Source organism: Microcaecilia unicolor, chromosome 2, assembly GCF_901765095.1.
Source record: "Microcaecilia unicolor chromosome 2, aMicUni1.1, whole genome shotgun sequence".
In the NCBI taxonomy this organism is placed as follows: Eukaryota; Metazoa; Chordata; class Amphibia; order Gymnophiona; family Siphonopidae; genus Microcaecilia; species Microcaecilia unicolor.
In genome coordinates this window covers 424,279,098-424,296,472 of record NC_044032.1, presented here as the reverse complement: position 1 = coordinate 424,296,472, position 17,375 = coordinate 424,279,098, and the positions used below count along the sequence as shown (strand labels likewise).

General features: G+C 45.4%; 1 protein-coding gene across 1 annotated transcript in view; it reads right to left on the bottom strand.

Annotated features, from left to right (window-relative positions):
* Positions 1 to 1,945: 1,945 nt before the first annotated feature.
* The window catches only part of BANK1 (B cell scaffold protein with ankyrin repeats 1), a 561,218-nt gene continuing 545,788 nt past the window's right edge, over positions 1,946 to 17,375 (bottom strand). The window contains exons 17-19 of the mRNA XM_030190750.1: positions 14,374 to 14,447; positions 8,054 to 8,127; positions 1,946 to 2,267 (exon numbers count right to left, since the gene is read on the bottom strand). Of these exons, the coding sequence (XP_030046610.1) occupies positions 8,080 to 8,127; positions 14,374 to 14,447 (122 nt within the window). The 3' untranslated portion in view covers positions 1,946 to 2,267; positions 8,054 to 8,079. The remainder of the gene's footprint in view (positions 2,268 to 8,053; positions 8,128 to 14,373; positions 14,448 to 17,375) is intronic.

The following is a 17,375-nucleotide window of genomic DNA, read 5'->3' as shown; positions in this document are numbered from 1 at the left end:
TTGATGAACAAGTTGAGCTACATTTCTACATCCTTAACATTTAAATAGAGGATGGCAAACTGCCAAAAAGCAGAAAGTTTTACTTGTCATTTTGCTCAAACAACTTAAAAATTAGACTTCATCCTGCTGTAACTCAATAAAGGGGCCTTTTTACTAAAGTGTGGTAAACTCTGGTCTTAACACACTTTAACGCAGTACTTTACTGAGCGCTAAACCTAGATATAACGCAGCACTTATTGGAAGAAGGGTTAAAATATTTTATTGCTGGCTGTGCACTAATGTTGTCATTAGCACACTGCACCTGCCTTGAGTTAACAGGGGAGAATCTATCACCCAGTGGAGTAGCTAGGTGGGGCCAGGGGGGGCTGGGCCCCCATAGATTTGACCCTAGACCCCCTTGCCAACGACCCTCTTGACCCCCCTCCCGCCGTCGCCTGCCTTTGCTGGCGGGGGACTCCAACCCCCGCCAGCTGAGGTCCTCTTCTTCCCGCAAAAGGCTTCCTTCTGTTTCTGACGTCCTGATGTCAGAAACAGAAAGAAGCCTTTTGCGGGAAGAAGAGGACCTCGGCTGGTGGGGGTTGGGGTCCCCCGCCAGCAAAGGTAGGCAACGGTGGGTTGGCAGTGGGAGGGGGTCAAGAGGGTCGTTGGCAGGGGGGGGGCAAAGTTGGTGGTGGCGGCGGGGGGGCTGGGTGTCAGCATTGGTGGGGGGGTGGATGTTGGCAATGGCGGGGAGGGGTCGGCAGCACGGGGGGGGGGGCTAAAATGTGCCCCTTCACCTCAGGCTCTGGACCCCCTCCTGCCAAAGTCTGGCTACGCCCCTGCTATCACCTCCTAGGTGTTCCCGCATTAACTCCTATGGGAGCTGTGCAGTTAGCGTGTGCTAAGCATAACGTGCTAGCTGGATAATATGGGAATGCCGACTCTCCACCCCCTCCAAAAACATTTTTAATAAATAGATAAACATGCTGATTGGCACACGCTAACAGGCAAATTATCACAAAACATTTTAACGTGTTCTGTGGTAGCCTGTTAGTGTGCGCTAATGAGGGAATTCAATAAATGGTGCTGAAAATTTGTCACTGAAAGAATTGGGCGCTAAGGGCTAGATTCATATATTTAGCACCTGAAAAATCTGCACGGAAAAAAATTATACCTGCATGTATTCTCCAAAGTACGCCTAAATTTTATGGACTAGGCTTAAATTTCTGTGCGGTATATAGAATACGCTGAGAGGCTCGCCATATGACTAAATTTGGTTGCCTCCATTTAGGCCACATTTTACTTGCTGTAAATCCAGACACCTAAATTAGGCTCAGATCGGGTGTATTCTAGCATAATGCACATAGTATTTAGAAACGCCCATGCCCCACCATGGCCACGCCCCCTTTTCAGCTATGCATCTTAGAATTTAGACGCACCACGTCACAGAACACATTTGGCAAGTTGTGCGCGTAAATCTCGATTAATGCCAGTTAGTGCTGGTAATTGCTTAAAAACCAATCAACAATGGTGATTTGCTAGTTTACAAATTAAGTTATGCGCATTGTTATAGAGTACACTTCGGTTTCCGTGCAGATTTTCAGGCGCCATATATAGAATCTGGGTGTAAGTGTTATTTTATAAAGGGATCGTGCCCTTTATAAAATATAATTTGGCATGGATCCTGTGCCTAACTTTTGGGCACCATACTTATGCCTACTAAAAGCAGGTGGAAATGCAGGCATCCAACTTAGCCACGCTTCAGGCAAATTCTGTAATTCTGCGAGCAACTTTCTGAAATGCCCCCAACATCCTCCTGGCCAGGCCCCCTTTTCAGATATGCACTATGAGAGCTTGGCGTTGAGCCTTATAGAATAGCACGCAGCCACTTGCGCATGCGAATTCTAATTGATGCCAATTAACTGCAATAATTGTTAGTGCCCAATTTTTGCTAGTTAATGGTGTGTCGATCAATTAAGTTGTGTGCTCAAATTTGAACGTCATATATAGAATTTCCCCCTTACTATGCATTAAGGACTTTATGTCTTTTAGTAAAAGTGTCCCTAAATGATTAACACTATAGAAATTTTTTCTCCAGAAGGACATTCGAGGTACCAGAGGGAAAGTTCCTTTGTCAGTAAAACAACAGTACATTTTTTCTTCAGCAAAATCCTGTCTTGAGAAGGATGAGGTTGAATGAGGTTGAGAAGTCTTATCTGTCTTCCTTGTCTTTGAGGATTCTGTGGTGTCATGACTCATCACTCCCAGTGCAATATAACCTCAGGCACCTAAAATAGGAAAATATAATTTAGATGGCTGTAAACACAATCAGCACCTTTAGTTCTTGAGACTCCAGGCATTGTATCTTTTGAGATTTGTTTTATAGGGAATTTTATAACTGCTTGCAAGGGTAATGCATACATTTCTCTGTGCAGACTTTGCTGGATTTTCCATGCAAAGATTTGAAAATTACTCCAAGAAAACTATGCAGTGGTTTCTCTGGCTTTAGCCATTGCCTCCCAAAGAGTAGGTATAAATATATGGGCATTGAAAATGTAAATGAAACTTGATATGAATAATTACAAAGTGATATAGATAAGGAAAAAAAATCACAACTACAGGGACAAAATGCTGGGTACTCAGAAAAAGATTTTGGAGCCATTGTGGACAATACATTGACCAAATTTGCAGTTCTGGTTGCTCCATCTCAAAAATGATATAAGGTGGAAGTAGAAAAGGTTCAGAGAAGGTTGTTCAAAAATGATAAAGAGAACAGAACACTTCCTTATTAAGGGGCAGTAAACAAGTTAGGGCTATTTGGCTTGGAGAAAAGACATCCGAGAGGGGATACATCATATTATAAAATCATGAGTGGGGTAGAACAGTTACATAGGGAATGGTTGTTTAACCTTTCAACCAACACAAAATGAGAGGATGCCCTGTGAAATTAACGACCAGCAAATCAAAACCTTTTTCATGCAGCACATAATTAAGCTGTGGAATCTCTTGCCAGAGGAAGAGGTCAAGGCGACAAAACAAAGTAGGATTCAAAAGAGGTTTGGACAAGTTCCTAGAAGAAAATAACCCAAACGATTATTCTCTAGGAAGACATAGCAAAGTCAGTGCTGATCCCCATAAAGGAGCAATAAGAAATAAATCTACTTTTATGAGCTGCTGACCGATTGGGAGCTGGACTGGTCACTGTTGGAGCAGGATGCAGGGATTGATGGCCCTTGGTCTGACCTTGCATGGTTTTTCCTATATTCTTATCTTCTCAGAGGATCCATAAAAGAGGTAGTAAATCAAATAAAAACTTATTTGGCAGCTTGATCCCTAACAGTAGTACTATAACGATACTACTAGAGGTTGACTGGTGCCATTTTGTTGCTGGCAGCCTAGGGGCAGGAGTAAATGGGGATCATTCCTGTGCCCTCCCCCTAGTAAACACCAGGCGCCAGGAATAGTCTCAATAAGTACATGTGGATCTTTATACCAGGGGTTCCTTTTCCAGGGGAGCTTCTTGTGCTGGAAGTATGTGTGGGACCTAGTGGCAGGAAAATACTGTCTGATGGAGTATTAAGGGGTAGAGGGATTTGCTGGGGGGGGGGGGGGGGGGGGGGGGGGGGGAGGAGAGATATCATGGTGATTTCTTTTATGCTCCAGAGCATCTGACTAGACATTAGCAGCCCAATGCTCTCGAGAGGTAAAATTAATGCCAGCTTAAAGCTAGTGTTAATTTTTTCAGGAATAAGGCAGCTTATGATGCTGAATGTAAGTTTTTTTTATTCATTCACCTCAGGAGGTACTAACTTGCAGTACTGAGTTACTGCAGGTTATTGAATCTCACAATAAATTAAGCTGTAATAAAATGCAATATTTTACCACTTTAGTAACCACCCCTCTTACTCATGCAGTGGAGTGTGATAGTTTATTACCACTAACTAACCACCCCTCTTAAGCACTCTCCTAGTGAAAATGTCATGGACATGTGCTATGTTCTTCCCCAACCTAAATATGCCTCCGGGAGCACCTCTTTGCAGCCCAGTTAAAAGTAAGAGCCCTATGGGATAAGAAGACTATTTACACAGGTAAAATGTCCTAGTTGAAAACTGCCATCCTTGGGTCTGAGTAACAACTTCTATTTTGACCTTCTCCAGCCAGCTATTCAGCCAGCAGTGGTCAGCATTGTATAAACGCTTGATTAGCCCTCAGTATTCAGTACCAGGCCATGTCCGGGAACCAACATTGAATATAGGGGGCTACATTTGATGGGGATGGCTGCCAGAGCCTATGTGGGTTCCGGCCGATTTTCAGCTGGGGCCCACATAAGAAAGTTATGTGGGCCCTGGCTGAATATTGACTGAGACCTATATAACCATTTTTTAACTTGAAAGCCCCCCCCCCCCGATCTCCCTCCTGGCCTCCAAGATAGCACCCTTCCTTCCTACCCCCAGTCCACGAGAATCAAAGCCTCTCCCCTCCCCCTGGAACAAGCCCCAACACCAACATTTCCCCAAGGTCTAGGTAGATCCCCTGGACTACCTATATTCCTGGTGGTCCTAGTGCAGTCATTAGAGGCAGGAGCAAAGCCCTCTCACTCCTTCCCCTTTCAGCTGTCATTGGAAAATGGTTGCCATGAACTTTCGCAGCAGCTTGCAATAGTACACAAAGTACCGTGAGTTGCTGCGAGAGGTTGTGGCAGCCATTTGCAGATGCCACCCTCAAGGGACAGGCGAAAGTGGCTTTCACTTCTGCCCCCAAGGATCCCTAAGGACCACCAGGGACATCAGCTTGGGACCTACCTAGAGCTCGGAGGTTTGGGGTACTCATTCCAGGGGGGGGAGGGGAGGGCTTTGATTCTTGTGGTCTGGGGTGAGGTGTTAGGAGGAAGGGGGGGGGGGGTCCATTTTAGAAGCTGGGAAGGGGATCGAGGGGCTTTCAAATTAGAAAATAATCATGCGGGTCCTGGCTGATATTCAGTGCCAGGGCCAGCATAGCTAAGCACTTTAATTTAGGACAGCTTTTGAACTGTTCTAAATTAACCTGCTTAGCTATGTGAGTCCCAGCACTGAATATTGCCGACACCCATATAACCCCTGGCTCCTCCCTAATGCTTCCTCCCCAAGTGCTGCACCTGACCTGCCCACTTTTGTGTTGGGCGATCTGTGGTTATATTCAGTGGCACTGTCTACTACTACTACTACTACTACTTAACATTTCTAAAGCGCTACTAGGGTTACGCAGCGCTGTCTGGTTAAGTGCCATTGAATATCACCAGTTAGGCAGCGGTAAGTGATTCAAGCGCTATGAATATTGGTCGGTATCTCTTGAGGTGCATGCCTATTGTTTTCTACAAAACAATATTCTAAAGAAGGAGTAGCTGAAAGATATACACAGTTCTCTACAGGTCACCCAAAGTTAGGTGCCGGGATGCTGTGTTCTAAGTGCACATTATGCACTTAATTTGCATTATAGAATGCTGGCATAAGTCCACAGTTACGTGCCTTAGGAGCGAGTACTTATGCTAGCTTAATGGCTGGTGTACATGCTTGTAACTGCCAGTATTCCATAACATGTGTGCATAAATGCTGGGTGTGTCCATGACCCACACATGCCTCTCCCAGGTCCATGCTCCCTTCAGTTGCAAGCTATGGATTTTGCATGCTGAATTTCTAGAATCCTGACTTAGAGCAGTTATGTGCGTAACTGCTAATTAGCACCAATTATAGCCAATAATTTTTTTAAAAATGTATTTCATTGCAATGGTCAAGTGCAGAAACAATCAGCGTCAAAACAATACACAATAGTGCAACAGGGTAATCAGGACCTTTACAACAAATTTATGCCTCCTGCTATTGAACTTTTTAATGCAATTGAAGCAAAACAAAACAAGCAACCCACTCTCTGCCACACGCAATCTAGCCTCGTACACACCATGACAGACAGACACCTATCCGTCTCCCACTCATATTTTATTTTTTTATTTTTGTTACATTTGTACCCCGCGCTTTCCCACTCATGGCAGGCTCAATGCGGCTTACATGGGGCAATGGAGGGTTAAGTGACTTGCCCAGAGTCACAAGGAGCTGCCTGTGCCTGAAGTGGGAATTGAACTCAGTTCCTCAGGACCAAAGTCCACCACCCCCACCCATCGCCCTTGACTGCCCAAAATTTGATCAGCTAGGTGAAGGATGTACAGTATAGTCATCCAAGAATCTGCGCCATAAAGCTATGTAGCAGCGTTTATCAATCTGAGACACCGTCGTCTACTATGCTATACTATGCTACATGTTGGTATGCTTGAATTTCAGAGAGACAGTAATACCAATTATCAGCTAATTATTAAATTAATTTATGTACCTAACCAGCACTATTCTGTAACTTATATGTGCAACCTTGTGTGCTAAATGTAAAGTTGTGCATGCAATTTCATAAGAATTAGGGTGAATAAGTGTTCCTTAGGATTCCACCTAACCATGGTGGTTCTAGAAAGCTATTCATGTTCACTGTACTAGCCATTGACAAAATTAATGCTTTAGAAAATTTAAAGTGGAATAGTGAGATTTATGCAAAATTAAATACATATGTTGTTTCACTAAGCTGTTTCCCTATAGCCAGTGAATCAGGCCTAGAGGGGCATAATTGACAGGGGCGCCCATGTTTTACTGAGGACGTCCTTGGAGGACGTCCGGCGAAGGGGCAGGGAAACCCATATTATTGAAACAAGATGGGCATCCATCTTTCGTTTCGATAATACGGTCGGGGACGCCCAAATCGCGAAATTTAGGTTGACCTTAGAGATGGTCATCCATAGAGATGGTCATCCCCGATTTTCGGCGATAATGGAAACCAAGGACGCCCATCTCAGAAATGACCAAATGCAAGCCATTTGGTTGTGGGAGGAGCCAACATTCGTAGTGCACTGGTCCCCCTGACATGCCAAGACACCAACCGGACACCCTAGGGGGCACTGCAGTGGACTTCATAAATTGCTCCCAGGTGCATAGCTCCCTTACCTTGGGTGCTGAGCCCCCCCCCCCCAATCCCTCCCCAAAACCCACTCCCCACAACTGTACAACACTACCATAGCCCTAAGGAGTGAAGGGGGCACCTACATATGGATTCAGTGGGTTTCTAGTGGGTTTTGAAGGGCTCACATTTACCACAACAAGTGTAACAGGTAGGGGGGGATGGGCCTGGGTCCACCTGCCTGAAGTGCACTGCACCCACTAAAACTGCTCCAGGGACTTGCATACTGCTGTGATGGAACTGGGTATGACATTTGAGGCTGGCATAGAGGCTGGCAAAAAATATTTTTAAAGTTTTTTTTTTAGGGTGGGAGGGGGTTAGTGACCACTGGGGGAGTAAGGGGAGATCATCCCCGATTCCCTCCGGTGGTCATTTGGTCAGTTCGAGCACATTTTTGAGGCTTGGACATAAGAAAAAATGGACCAAGTAAAGTTGTCCAAGTGCTCGTCAGGGATGCACTACTTTTTTCCATTATCGGTCGAGGATGCCCATGTGTTAGGCACGCCCAGTCCCGCCTTCGCTATGCTTCCGACACGCCCCTGTGAACTTTGGTCGTCCCTGCGACGGAAAGCAGTTGAGGACGTCCAAAATCGGCTTTTGATTATGCCGATTTGGGAGACCTTGGGACAAGGACGCCCATCTCCTGATTTGTGTCGAAAGATGGGCACCCTTCTCTTTTGAAAATAAGTCTGCTACAGTCCCATGCTAACCTGCCAGACCAATTATTTGTCCCACAGAGAGGGGAGGTATGGAAATAAGTGCTGGAATAGAAGACTAAATCAGGCAATCAACAAACAGATTTGTACTGGTATAGCAGATTTGTCAGTAGTGTACAGTGTTAATGATTTCCACAAGACATTTATGAAACTACAAGCAGTGTTTGAACATTTAATAGGAACTACTCATTGCGATAGAAGCAAGAATACTAATGGTTAAAGATAAACCATAGGTATGTTAGGGGTCTCAGACCAATTATTGGGAACATGCTTCTTGGATTATTGTTAATTTACATGAATAAAAACAATAATTTTAATAATGTTCATACCTTTTCCTAATTAGATCTTGGTGACTTCAAAAATTTCCACAATCCTTTTCTACTGGCTTATAATGGGGAGGAGGCTACAAGATATAAAATAAGTAGTGTTATTTGTAGTATAAATAATGGACATAATAGAACAATTGAAATACTGAAATCTAAATTTTCTAAATTAAAAATGTAAGCACCTACTTACTAAGATGAATTAATGTATTTGCCTGTAGTAAACATCATTTACCATGTAAAGCAAAGAATGTGATTTGTGATAAACTTCCAGGAAAATTATCTACACCTGAAAGGTGTAGTTAACTTCTCCAGGAAGCATCTGTGTACTACTATGTGTACAATGCTCCTGACATGCCCCCTTAAAGGGGCCACGGATCCCAGTGTAAGCCTCTTGACTTCCATGAGCCAAACCTTAAGGCCTAGTGACCATTCCAACCCTCACTTTGGAGACTAAATTTAAAAAAAAGCATCCTTGAGGTAAAACCACTCCTTATTGACTCTACAAATCGATGAGGACTACCAGCGCATGGTCAGATATACTAGTGCCACATTTTTAAGGTTGCAACAGTATGCTTTTGAAAATAAAGACCAACAGAAGTCAGTGAAAATTTATGAGGTTTTCATGCTGAGCATTCTTATTTACTGCTACAAAACTAACTGCAGCAAAACTTGGATCATTTACCAATGCATCAAATCATGGAAATCAAAGTGTTTATGCACTGAAAAGGGTCAGTCACAGGCTTTCTGCCCTTGCGGCTCAGCCACCTCCAGTCCCACCTGAATTTTGGCAGTCAGACGCAGCTCTTCTGACTTAAATCTGGTCCTCAGTAAGCCAGCATGAGCACTGCAGTGCCATCCCGTGCTGCATCGCCGCTCTAGTTTCTCGCGGTCTCCACTCTCCGACCTACCTTCTCAGCCGCTGTGCCTGCACTGCTCTCTGGTTTGTTTCTTTATTTTTTGTTAAATAAAATCTCCTGCTCCTCAGCTGCACACTGTACTGCCTTGCTCCCCACAGTGCGCACGGCACGCTGCTGCTGGCGCCTCATGCAGTGCCGCATGAGAAATGCTGCTGACTGTGTCACGGGTGTTGCTCCTCCATTCCACACTGTGCCTGCCCTGCCGGCCGGGTCTACTTAGATGAAATAGTCTGTTCTAATAATCAATCACACAATCATCACAGCAGCTGAGCACGCCCCTTCGGCCCCCCACAAAAGGTACAGGAGCCAGGGTGATCTGCATCACATGCAACTGCAAGCAGGTGCCATGCAGGTAATTTTAACCACTGTGTCATGTAATTGTAATCAAAATGCTGGCTGGTGGTGGTGGGCTTCTGGGTGGGTTAAGCACTTCACTGCATAGGGCAAAAAAGGTATATTTAATGATTAAATATATATATTTTTTTGCCCTAGGCAGTGAAGAGCCCACCACCAGCCAGCATTTTGATTACTCTTGTAATCAAAATGATGGCTCTGGTAGCGATGTAGACTGGGAGGTGTGGGGGTCAGGGGACAGTAAGGGTTTGGTGGGGGAAGGGGGCGAGATATAGAGGAAGGGATGGGTGTGGCTTGGGGGCTAGCAGGTGTGGGTAAGGACTTGAAGAGCTAAGACACAGAGGAGGCAAGTCAGGAAATGTAATGGTGAAAAGGTTCAGACTGGGGCAAGCACACAAAGGTTAACAAAGCACTCAGCAAACTCTTCACTATTTCTCAGAAATGACCACTTCCACCTCTACACTCTCCAACTCAGCAAAATCACAAATGCGTCAAAAAGACAGATTTAGCCTTACCCTAGATGCTTTTAAAAGCAGGTCTAATTGCAAGCATTTTTCTTTTTCAGCGAGAAATACATTTATTTCCCTGTTTTTAGACGTTTTTCTGTTTTGAAAATGAGCCCCTAAATTTATCTAGATATTTAGATAGATGTTGCCCTACAATCGATTCAGTCAACTTTGGTTATAATGGTCTTCTAATTACTTGAAAGTGCCAGATCAAAATCAGAAGACTTCTTTGTTTTTGGTCTCAGGCCTACTCAACAATGGTGTGCTCTATAAGTATAAAAGACTTGGGGAGACTAACAGGCTTATTTTTTAAAGAGAAGGGCGCCCATCTTTCGACACAAATCGCAAGATGGGTGTCCTTCTCACAGGGTCGCCCAAATTGGCATAATTGAAAGCTGATTTTGGGCGTCCTCAACTGCTTTCTGTCACGGGGATGACCAAAGTTCACGGGGGCATAGCAAAGGCGGGACTTGGGTGTGCCTAACACATGGGCGTCCTCGACCGATAATGGAAAAAAGAACGGCGTCCCTGACGAACACTTGGATGACTTTACCTGGTCATGTTTTTCTTACAACCAAGGCACAAACATGTGCCCTAAATGACCAGATGACCACCGGAGAGAATCGGGGATGACCTCCCCTTACTCCCCCAGTGGTCACTAACCCCCTCCCACCCTTAAAAAAATTTTTTTTAAATATTTTTTCCAGCCACTATGCCAGCCTCAAATATCATACCCAGCTCCATCACAGCAGTATGCAGGTCCCTGGAGCAGTTTTAGTGGGTACTGCAGTGCACTTCAGGCAGGCAGACCCAAGCCCATCTGCCCCCCCTACCTGTTACACTTTTGGTGGTAAATGTGAGCCCTTCAAAACCCACCACAAACCCACTGTACCCACATGTAGGTGCCCCCCTTCACCCATAAGGGCTATAGTAGTGGTGTACAGTTGTGGAGAGTGGGTTTTGGGGGGCTCAGCACCCAAGGTAAGGGAGCTATGCACCTGGAAGCAATTTATGAAGTCCACTGCAGTGCCCCCTAGGGTCTTGGCATGTCAGGGGGACCAGTGCACTACGAATGCTGGCTCCTCCCACGACCAAAGGGCTTGGATTTGGTTGTTTCTGAGATGGGCGTCCTCGGTTTCCATTATCGCCAAAAATTGGGGACGACCATCTCCATGGTCGACCTAAATTGTGCGATTTGAGCGTCCCCGACCGTATTATCGAAACGAAAGATGGACACCCATCTTGTTTCGATAATACAGGTTTCTCCGTCTCTTCGCTGGGATGTCCTCGAGGACGTCCTCAGGAAAACTTGGGCGCCCCTGTCAATTATGCCCCTCCACGTCTCCCCAGCCCAAACATCAACTTTTTAGTATTGCAGTTCCCCCTCTCCCAGCCATCCGTCAGCATGCTGTAGGTTTTGTTCCCTCCCTCCCTCCCTTAACATCTCTGTCAGGCAGCGGTATTATTTCTACAACAAAGCTACATGGAATCGGGGCTGTCTGCACGCTGTGACTGCTTCCTATGCACCAGCCCCACCTCCTCCAAAAGAGGAGGTTATATCTGAGAAGGTGGTTCCGGCCCGAAGATGGTAAGAGATGGTAAGCGAGGCTGGGAGCCAACAAAACCTACAGCATGTGGGGTGGGGGAGGGGAGTAGGGGGGGAGAGAGAGAGGGAGAGAGAGAGACAGGAGCACTGTTAGTGTGAGGGAGTGAGACAGTGGTAATGCTAGGCAGGGTGGAGGAATTGTTCAACATGAGAGGGAGGGAGAAATGCTGCAGGGGAAGAGAGAGAGAGAGAATTGTTGGATATGAGTGGGTGGATGGAAAGGAAGAACTATTGGATATGGGTGAAGTGGGATGGGGAGAGGCTGCACAGGAGTGGTAAGGAGGACGAGAGAGAGGAAAAAAGTGTTGGACATAGCAGCGGAGGGAAATGAGGAAGAGATGAGAGGGGGAAATGTTGAACATGATGGTGGAGGGGAGGGGAAGAAAGGATGGAGAGATTTTGCATGGTAGAGAGAGCGATGTTAGACCAGGGGTGGAAGACAGGGAGAAAAAAGAGAGAGATAGTGAACAATGGGAGAGAGGGAGACATGTTGGACATGGAGGTGGATGAGAGAGGAGAAATGCTGCACAAGAGGAGGCAGGGGAGAAAGAGGGAGATGTTGGATCCAGGGGCAGTAGGGAGTAAGGGAGAGATGCTGGACAATGGGTGGGAGGGAAGAGAGAGGGAGAAATGCTAGACCATGGGGGAGGGGTTGGAGAGGAGAGAGAAGGGACAGTAAGATGCTGGTGGGGTTGGGGTGGAACGAACAGGTAGATGTCAGGTTATGAGGGTGGGGAGGATAGAAAGAGGAAGCAGATGCTGGGCTAGAAGGGTAGAGGGAAGGAGACATTGGGAATGGTGGAAACCATGTGGGACAGGCCCAGGGAGTGGGGATAGCATGAAAATGAATGAGAGGATAGTGATTACATGGGGTACAAATATAGTAATGGCACATAGATTGAAGATGGAAGGGAATGGAAGGCTGGGAAGGAGTGAGATTGGGAATGGGAGAGCTAGTGAGTGAAAGGAGATAGAAATTTGAAAGATATTTGAAAAGTAAAAAGAAGGAAAAGGTTTAGAAAGAGGTTGAAATTTGAGTGGACAGAGGAACAGAAATGAAAAAAAAAAAAAGGAAAGAGCTAAAACGGAAAAAATCTATATTGCAGAGGCAGGTATATTGAGGAAATTGAATGAGAAGAAAGACAAATGGATAGCAGCCACTTGAAGAATTAGCAAAAGACAGACGGAAAGTGGGAAAGAGAATCTGGAAACCAACATGATAGAAACATAAAATGGCCAGACAACAAAGGTAGAAAAAGCATTTTATTTTGAACATTTTATATAGAATATGTTAGTTCTGGGACATGTGCATAGCAGCTGTCTTTTTATTATGTTCAGTAGAAAAGGAAGTGCATTTTTATTTTTATTTCTCCAGTGTTGCAGTACATGCTGAGGTTTCCAGTTCAATTATTGTCTACATCTATTTATTTCTAATTTGTGATCCCTTGTTCTGTATTTGGTGAGGGTCTGTCATTGTGACTGTAATGGCAGATGGGGAGATTGGAGGGGAGGTAGAGAGAATGGGGGGTGGGGGGCTTCTTTATTTTCTACCCTGGGCCCCAGCATGGCTAACAACAGCCCTGACTCTTGCTGTAGCTTGGTGGGGATCCCCAAGCCCCACTAGCTGAGGACCTCCTCTGAAGGTGGCCAGAGCTCCCTTCTACTGAGCTCAGCAGATGGTGACAGCATCCTTGAGACACTGAGAACTAAGCATGCTTGGGGTGCTGGCATCAGCGCTTCAAGGATTTGCTGATGCCTGCCAAGCTTGGTAAAAGAAAGTTCTGGCCATCTATGGTGGAAGTCTTCAGCTGACAGAGGCTGTGAATCCTCATCAGCTAAATTATTTATATTTTGAGTTGGGAAGTGCTGGGGTGGGGTGGGGGTGGGAGCAAAGAGAAAATGTTGTGCCCACCCACTTTGGGCTGAGACCTACCCAAAATTGGCTGTCTGGCTATGCCACTGGCTTGCAGTCCTTGAAGACTGAACTTAAACAACCTGATCTAGAACAAGAGGCCATGGTATGAAGGTCCAATAAGGTAGATTCTGAAGCCCAGCTAGTGTGTTGCCATTGGATTGTGCATTTCATCTTTTCAACACCCTAAGCCATGGTTGGCCTAGGAACAGAAGACATGACTTGGGAATTGAATTCAGGTCTTTAGCAACACCATTCAACCACTAGACCAGTTGCAAAGCTGGTTAATCATGTTAATCCTTTTGTTTTAAAGAGGGTTATCCAGGCGTTCAAGATGTCAGATATTGTGAAATAATTTTAATTTCTATACATTCTTTACATGTTTTCTTTTAACCTGAGAATAAGGGTTACACAGAGATATGCTGGTCACTGCATGATGCAGTGGCGTAGCCACAGGTGGGCTTGGGTGGGCCAGGGCCCACCCATTTATGGCTCAGGCCCACCCAACAGTAGCACATGTTTAGTGGTAACTGATGGGAATCCCAAGCACCGCCAGCTGAAGATTTCCCCCTGATGGTAATGAAAATGCTACTCTCCACAACACCGGCACCTGTGCATGCTCAGTTTTCAGTGCATGCCTGCTGCCAAGGTGGAAAGAAGCGTTTTCCCACCAGCTGAGATAATTTTTTTTTTTTTTTTTTTTGGGGGGGGGGGAGAGAGAACACTTGGTGCCCACCCAATTCTTGCCTAGGCCCACCCAAAATCTGTTGTCTGGCTATACCCTTGGCATGATGACTTCTCAAGATGAGATCATAGATTTATTCGACACTGACAAATAGCAAAAAACCTGAGAAAGGAATTGCCTTCCGTTTTTCACTTCTTTTTAATTTCTCTCTTTTCTATATTTTCATCTCCTTCCCCACACAAGAATTTAAAAAAATGTATTTTGCTTACTTTACCCATCTTTGATACCCAGAAGAAAATCTACAACTCTACAAGTAAAACAGAATACTTCAAATCTCACATACCTTTGGTTTGCATGGCATGGCATACATATTTTTATCCAAGCTTTGGCTCCTTCTTCTGTTTTTTCTAACAGTTTCTAGAACACAGAAAGTGACTTAATTTAGTGGTATGCCACAGCTAGGTTTGTCTTGCAATCCAGAAATATCTAGAAGGCATACTGGAAAAATAGGCAGTAACAGCTAAATCCCTCTGGCCGGATATTAAGTGGAACTAGGGGGCTGGATGTTCAGGCAATGCTCATGTTAGGATTATTGATTATTTAGATTATCATAGAGATGGGTGAATCCCAGTAGATATGAGAAAATATGGGGCACTGAAAGGAACGAATTAAGAATCTTGGAAACTGTCAAAAGAATAACTGGGTAGACTAGATGAACTGATTGACATTACTGCATCCTCTGTATCTAGAAACATGATGGTGGATAAAGATTGTAAAGCCTGTCTAGTCTGCCCAATTTTCTTCCTTATGCAATGTCATAGAACTAGTTGCTCTGGCTTTACAGTCACTTCTTCTCAATTAAGATTCTTTTATAATTATCCCATGTGTTCTTGAATCCGTTATGAGTTTTATCTCCACCAACTCCAGTAGGAAGAATGTTATTCCTGAGTCAGCCCCCTCTGAGTTTTATGTCATTACCTTTTGTTCTAGAACTTTGTTTCCACTGAAAAAGTTTGCTTCTTGTATATTCTTTACATCTTTGAGGTATTTGAATGTCTCCAACATATCCTTTCTTTTCTCCTTTCTCTAAGCCAAGCATTCTCAATCTCAACCCAGTCCTCGGGACACACCAAACCAGTCTGCTTTTCATGATATCCACAATGAATACGAATGAATAGATTTACATACACTGTTTGTATGCAGATCTACCTCATACACATTCATTGTGGGTATCCTGAAAACCTGACTGGCTGGGTGTGTCCCGAGGACTGGGTTGAGAACCCCTGCTCTAACATATATATGTTTTGGGCCTGATATTCAAAGGGTTTTATCTGAATAATGGCATCCGTTATTTGTGAAACTCCCCCCTTTCCAGCATTTCCTCGGGTCCGGGGTCTGAGCGGGCGTGAAGCCTCCTTGACGTGCAGACTCCTTCTGACCCTTTCACCTTACAGTTGACGCACAGTGTTTCCACTTGGGAAAAAGAAGTGGTTAATGGGTTCATAGAACCTCTTCTTCGTCCTGGAACTCAGTCTCTGCTACAATTCTCCTGTGGGATGCAAGCTGGCAGTTAGGTAGCATGACCTTGGGAGTCATTGATTCTTGAAACACTTTCCAAGATTAATTCACGAAAACAACAGGGTAACCGATCTGCAGTGGCGTACCAAGGGGGGCGGTGGGGGCGGTCCGCCCTGGGTGTACGCCGCTGGGGGGTGCCACGGCGCACGCCTGTCGACTGCAACTTTGAATCGCTACGCTAAATTCTCTCATTCGCTGCAGCTCCCTCCCTCTGCCCTGGAACAGGTAACTTCCTGTTCCGGGGCAGAGGGAGGGAGCTGCAGCGAATGAGAGAATTTAGCGTAGCGATTCGAACTCGCAGCCGACAGGCGCGCGCCGCGGCACCCCCTCAGCTGCGTGCACCCTGGGGGGGTCATTTCACTGGGGGGGGGGCTGCACCCGGGGGGGGGGGGGGGGCGCATCGGCGATCCGCCCGGGAGTCGTCGACACTAGGAATGCCACTGCTGATCCGCAAACTCCAGGATGGAAACAAAACAGAGCAGAGCAGATCAGTAAAAATAAAATCAAAGTTTAATAAACAATTGGTGAAATGAAACAATGAGCCCGACACAGGCCGTGTTTCGCCCAACTGGGCTGCATCAGGGGCTACAAAACAAACAATAATACAATTAAAACATATATAATATATAATATTAAAAAACCAAAATTAACTCTCCCCAGTTCCCATCTCCAGCTCCTGGAAGTGATCCTCTTCATCCACTCTCCAGAGCTCACTGACAGTCTCTATTCATCTGGACTATCACTTCTCTCCTTCTCTAAACCCAAGGCTTGCCAGTTCTCAACCAGGGACTCCCCTTTCTGCACACTGATCTAATGGCAGGGGATTCTGGGACCACCAAAGACCATGTGCAAGCACATGTTAATCCTTTTATCACCCTCTAACTCCTCCCATTATGTCACTCATCCCCTTTGCTGCACTATCTTTCTACATTTTCTTTCCTAACCCGTCCCCTAAGGCTGGGCTTACTCCCCACCCCGGGACCTCTAGGATACTCCCCCCCCCCCAGTGACCTTCTACCAGGGCTCTATCCTCTCAGTAACCCTATACAACAGGGGGGTTACATTTGGATAAATACCTTACCCAGCACTGGACGTGGATATTCAGCGGCACTATCCAGATCGTGCGGGGACGGTGAATGGGCAGAGCTAGGCTGCAGCTGGTAGTTATCCAGAGAGCAGTAATAGTCAGGGCACTGTTGGAGGTAACTCCACAGATAAAGTTAGGTCAGAATAATGGCTGTTCTACTATTATCTAGATTGCTATTTGAATATCACTATCTAGAGAGTGATGGCAGTTGCTGCTCTACCCAGATATTCAGAACCGCTCAGTATCCAGTTAGTTGACGCTGAATATCCGTGTTTTATATAGCTGTTGCGACTGGCTTTTAAAAACTGCATTGATTGCAGAAGCTGAATATTGACCTGTTAGATTTTTGGGCATCAATTCATAGGGCTTTTTGTAAAGTCCTTGCACCATTTTAATAGCCTTTTTTGGACTGCCTGGTGATCTGTCTTTTATTCTTTTTGGCTTATGCCTCTAGCATTGGGCACAATACTCCAGACGAAGTCTCGCTTCTAGGGGCCCCTTTACAAAGCTGTAGAAGGGCTAGCGCACGGGTAGCACATGCCAGATCGGCACTACCGCTGGGGTAGTGTGTGCGCCCAGCAGTAATTACAAATTTGGCATGCGCTGAATCCCGCAGTAGAAAATATTTTTCTATTTTCTACCATGGGGGGTGTTCTCAGCAGTAATTGGCAGCGTGGCCA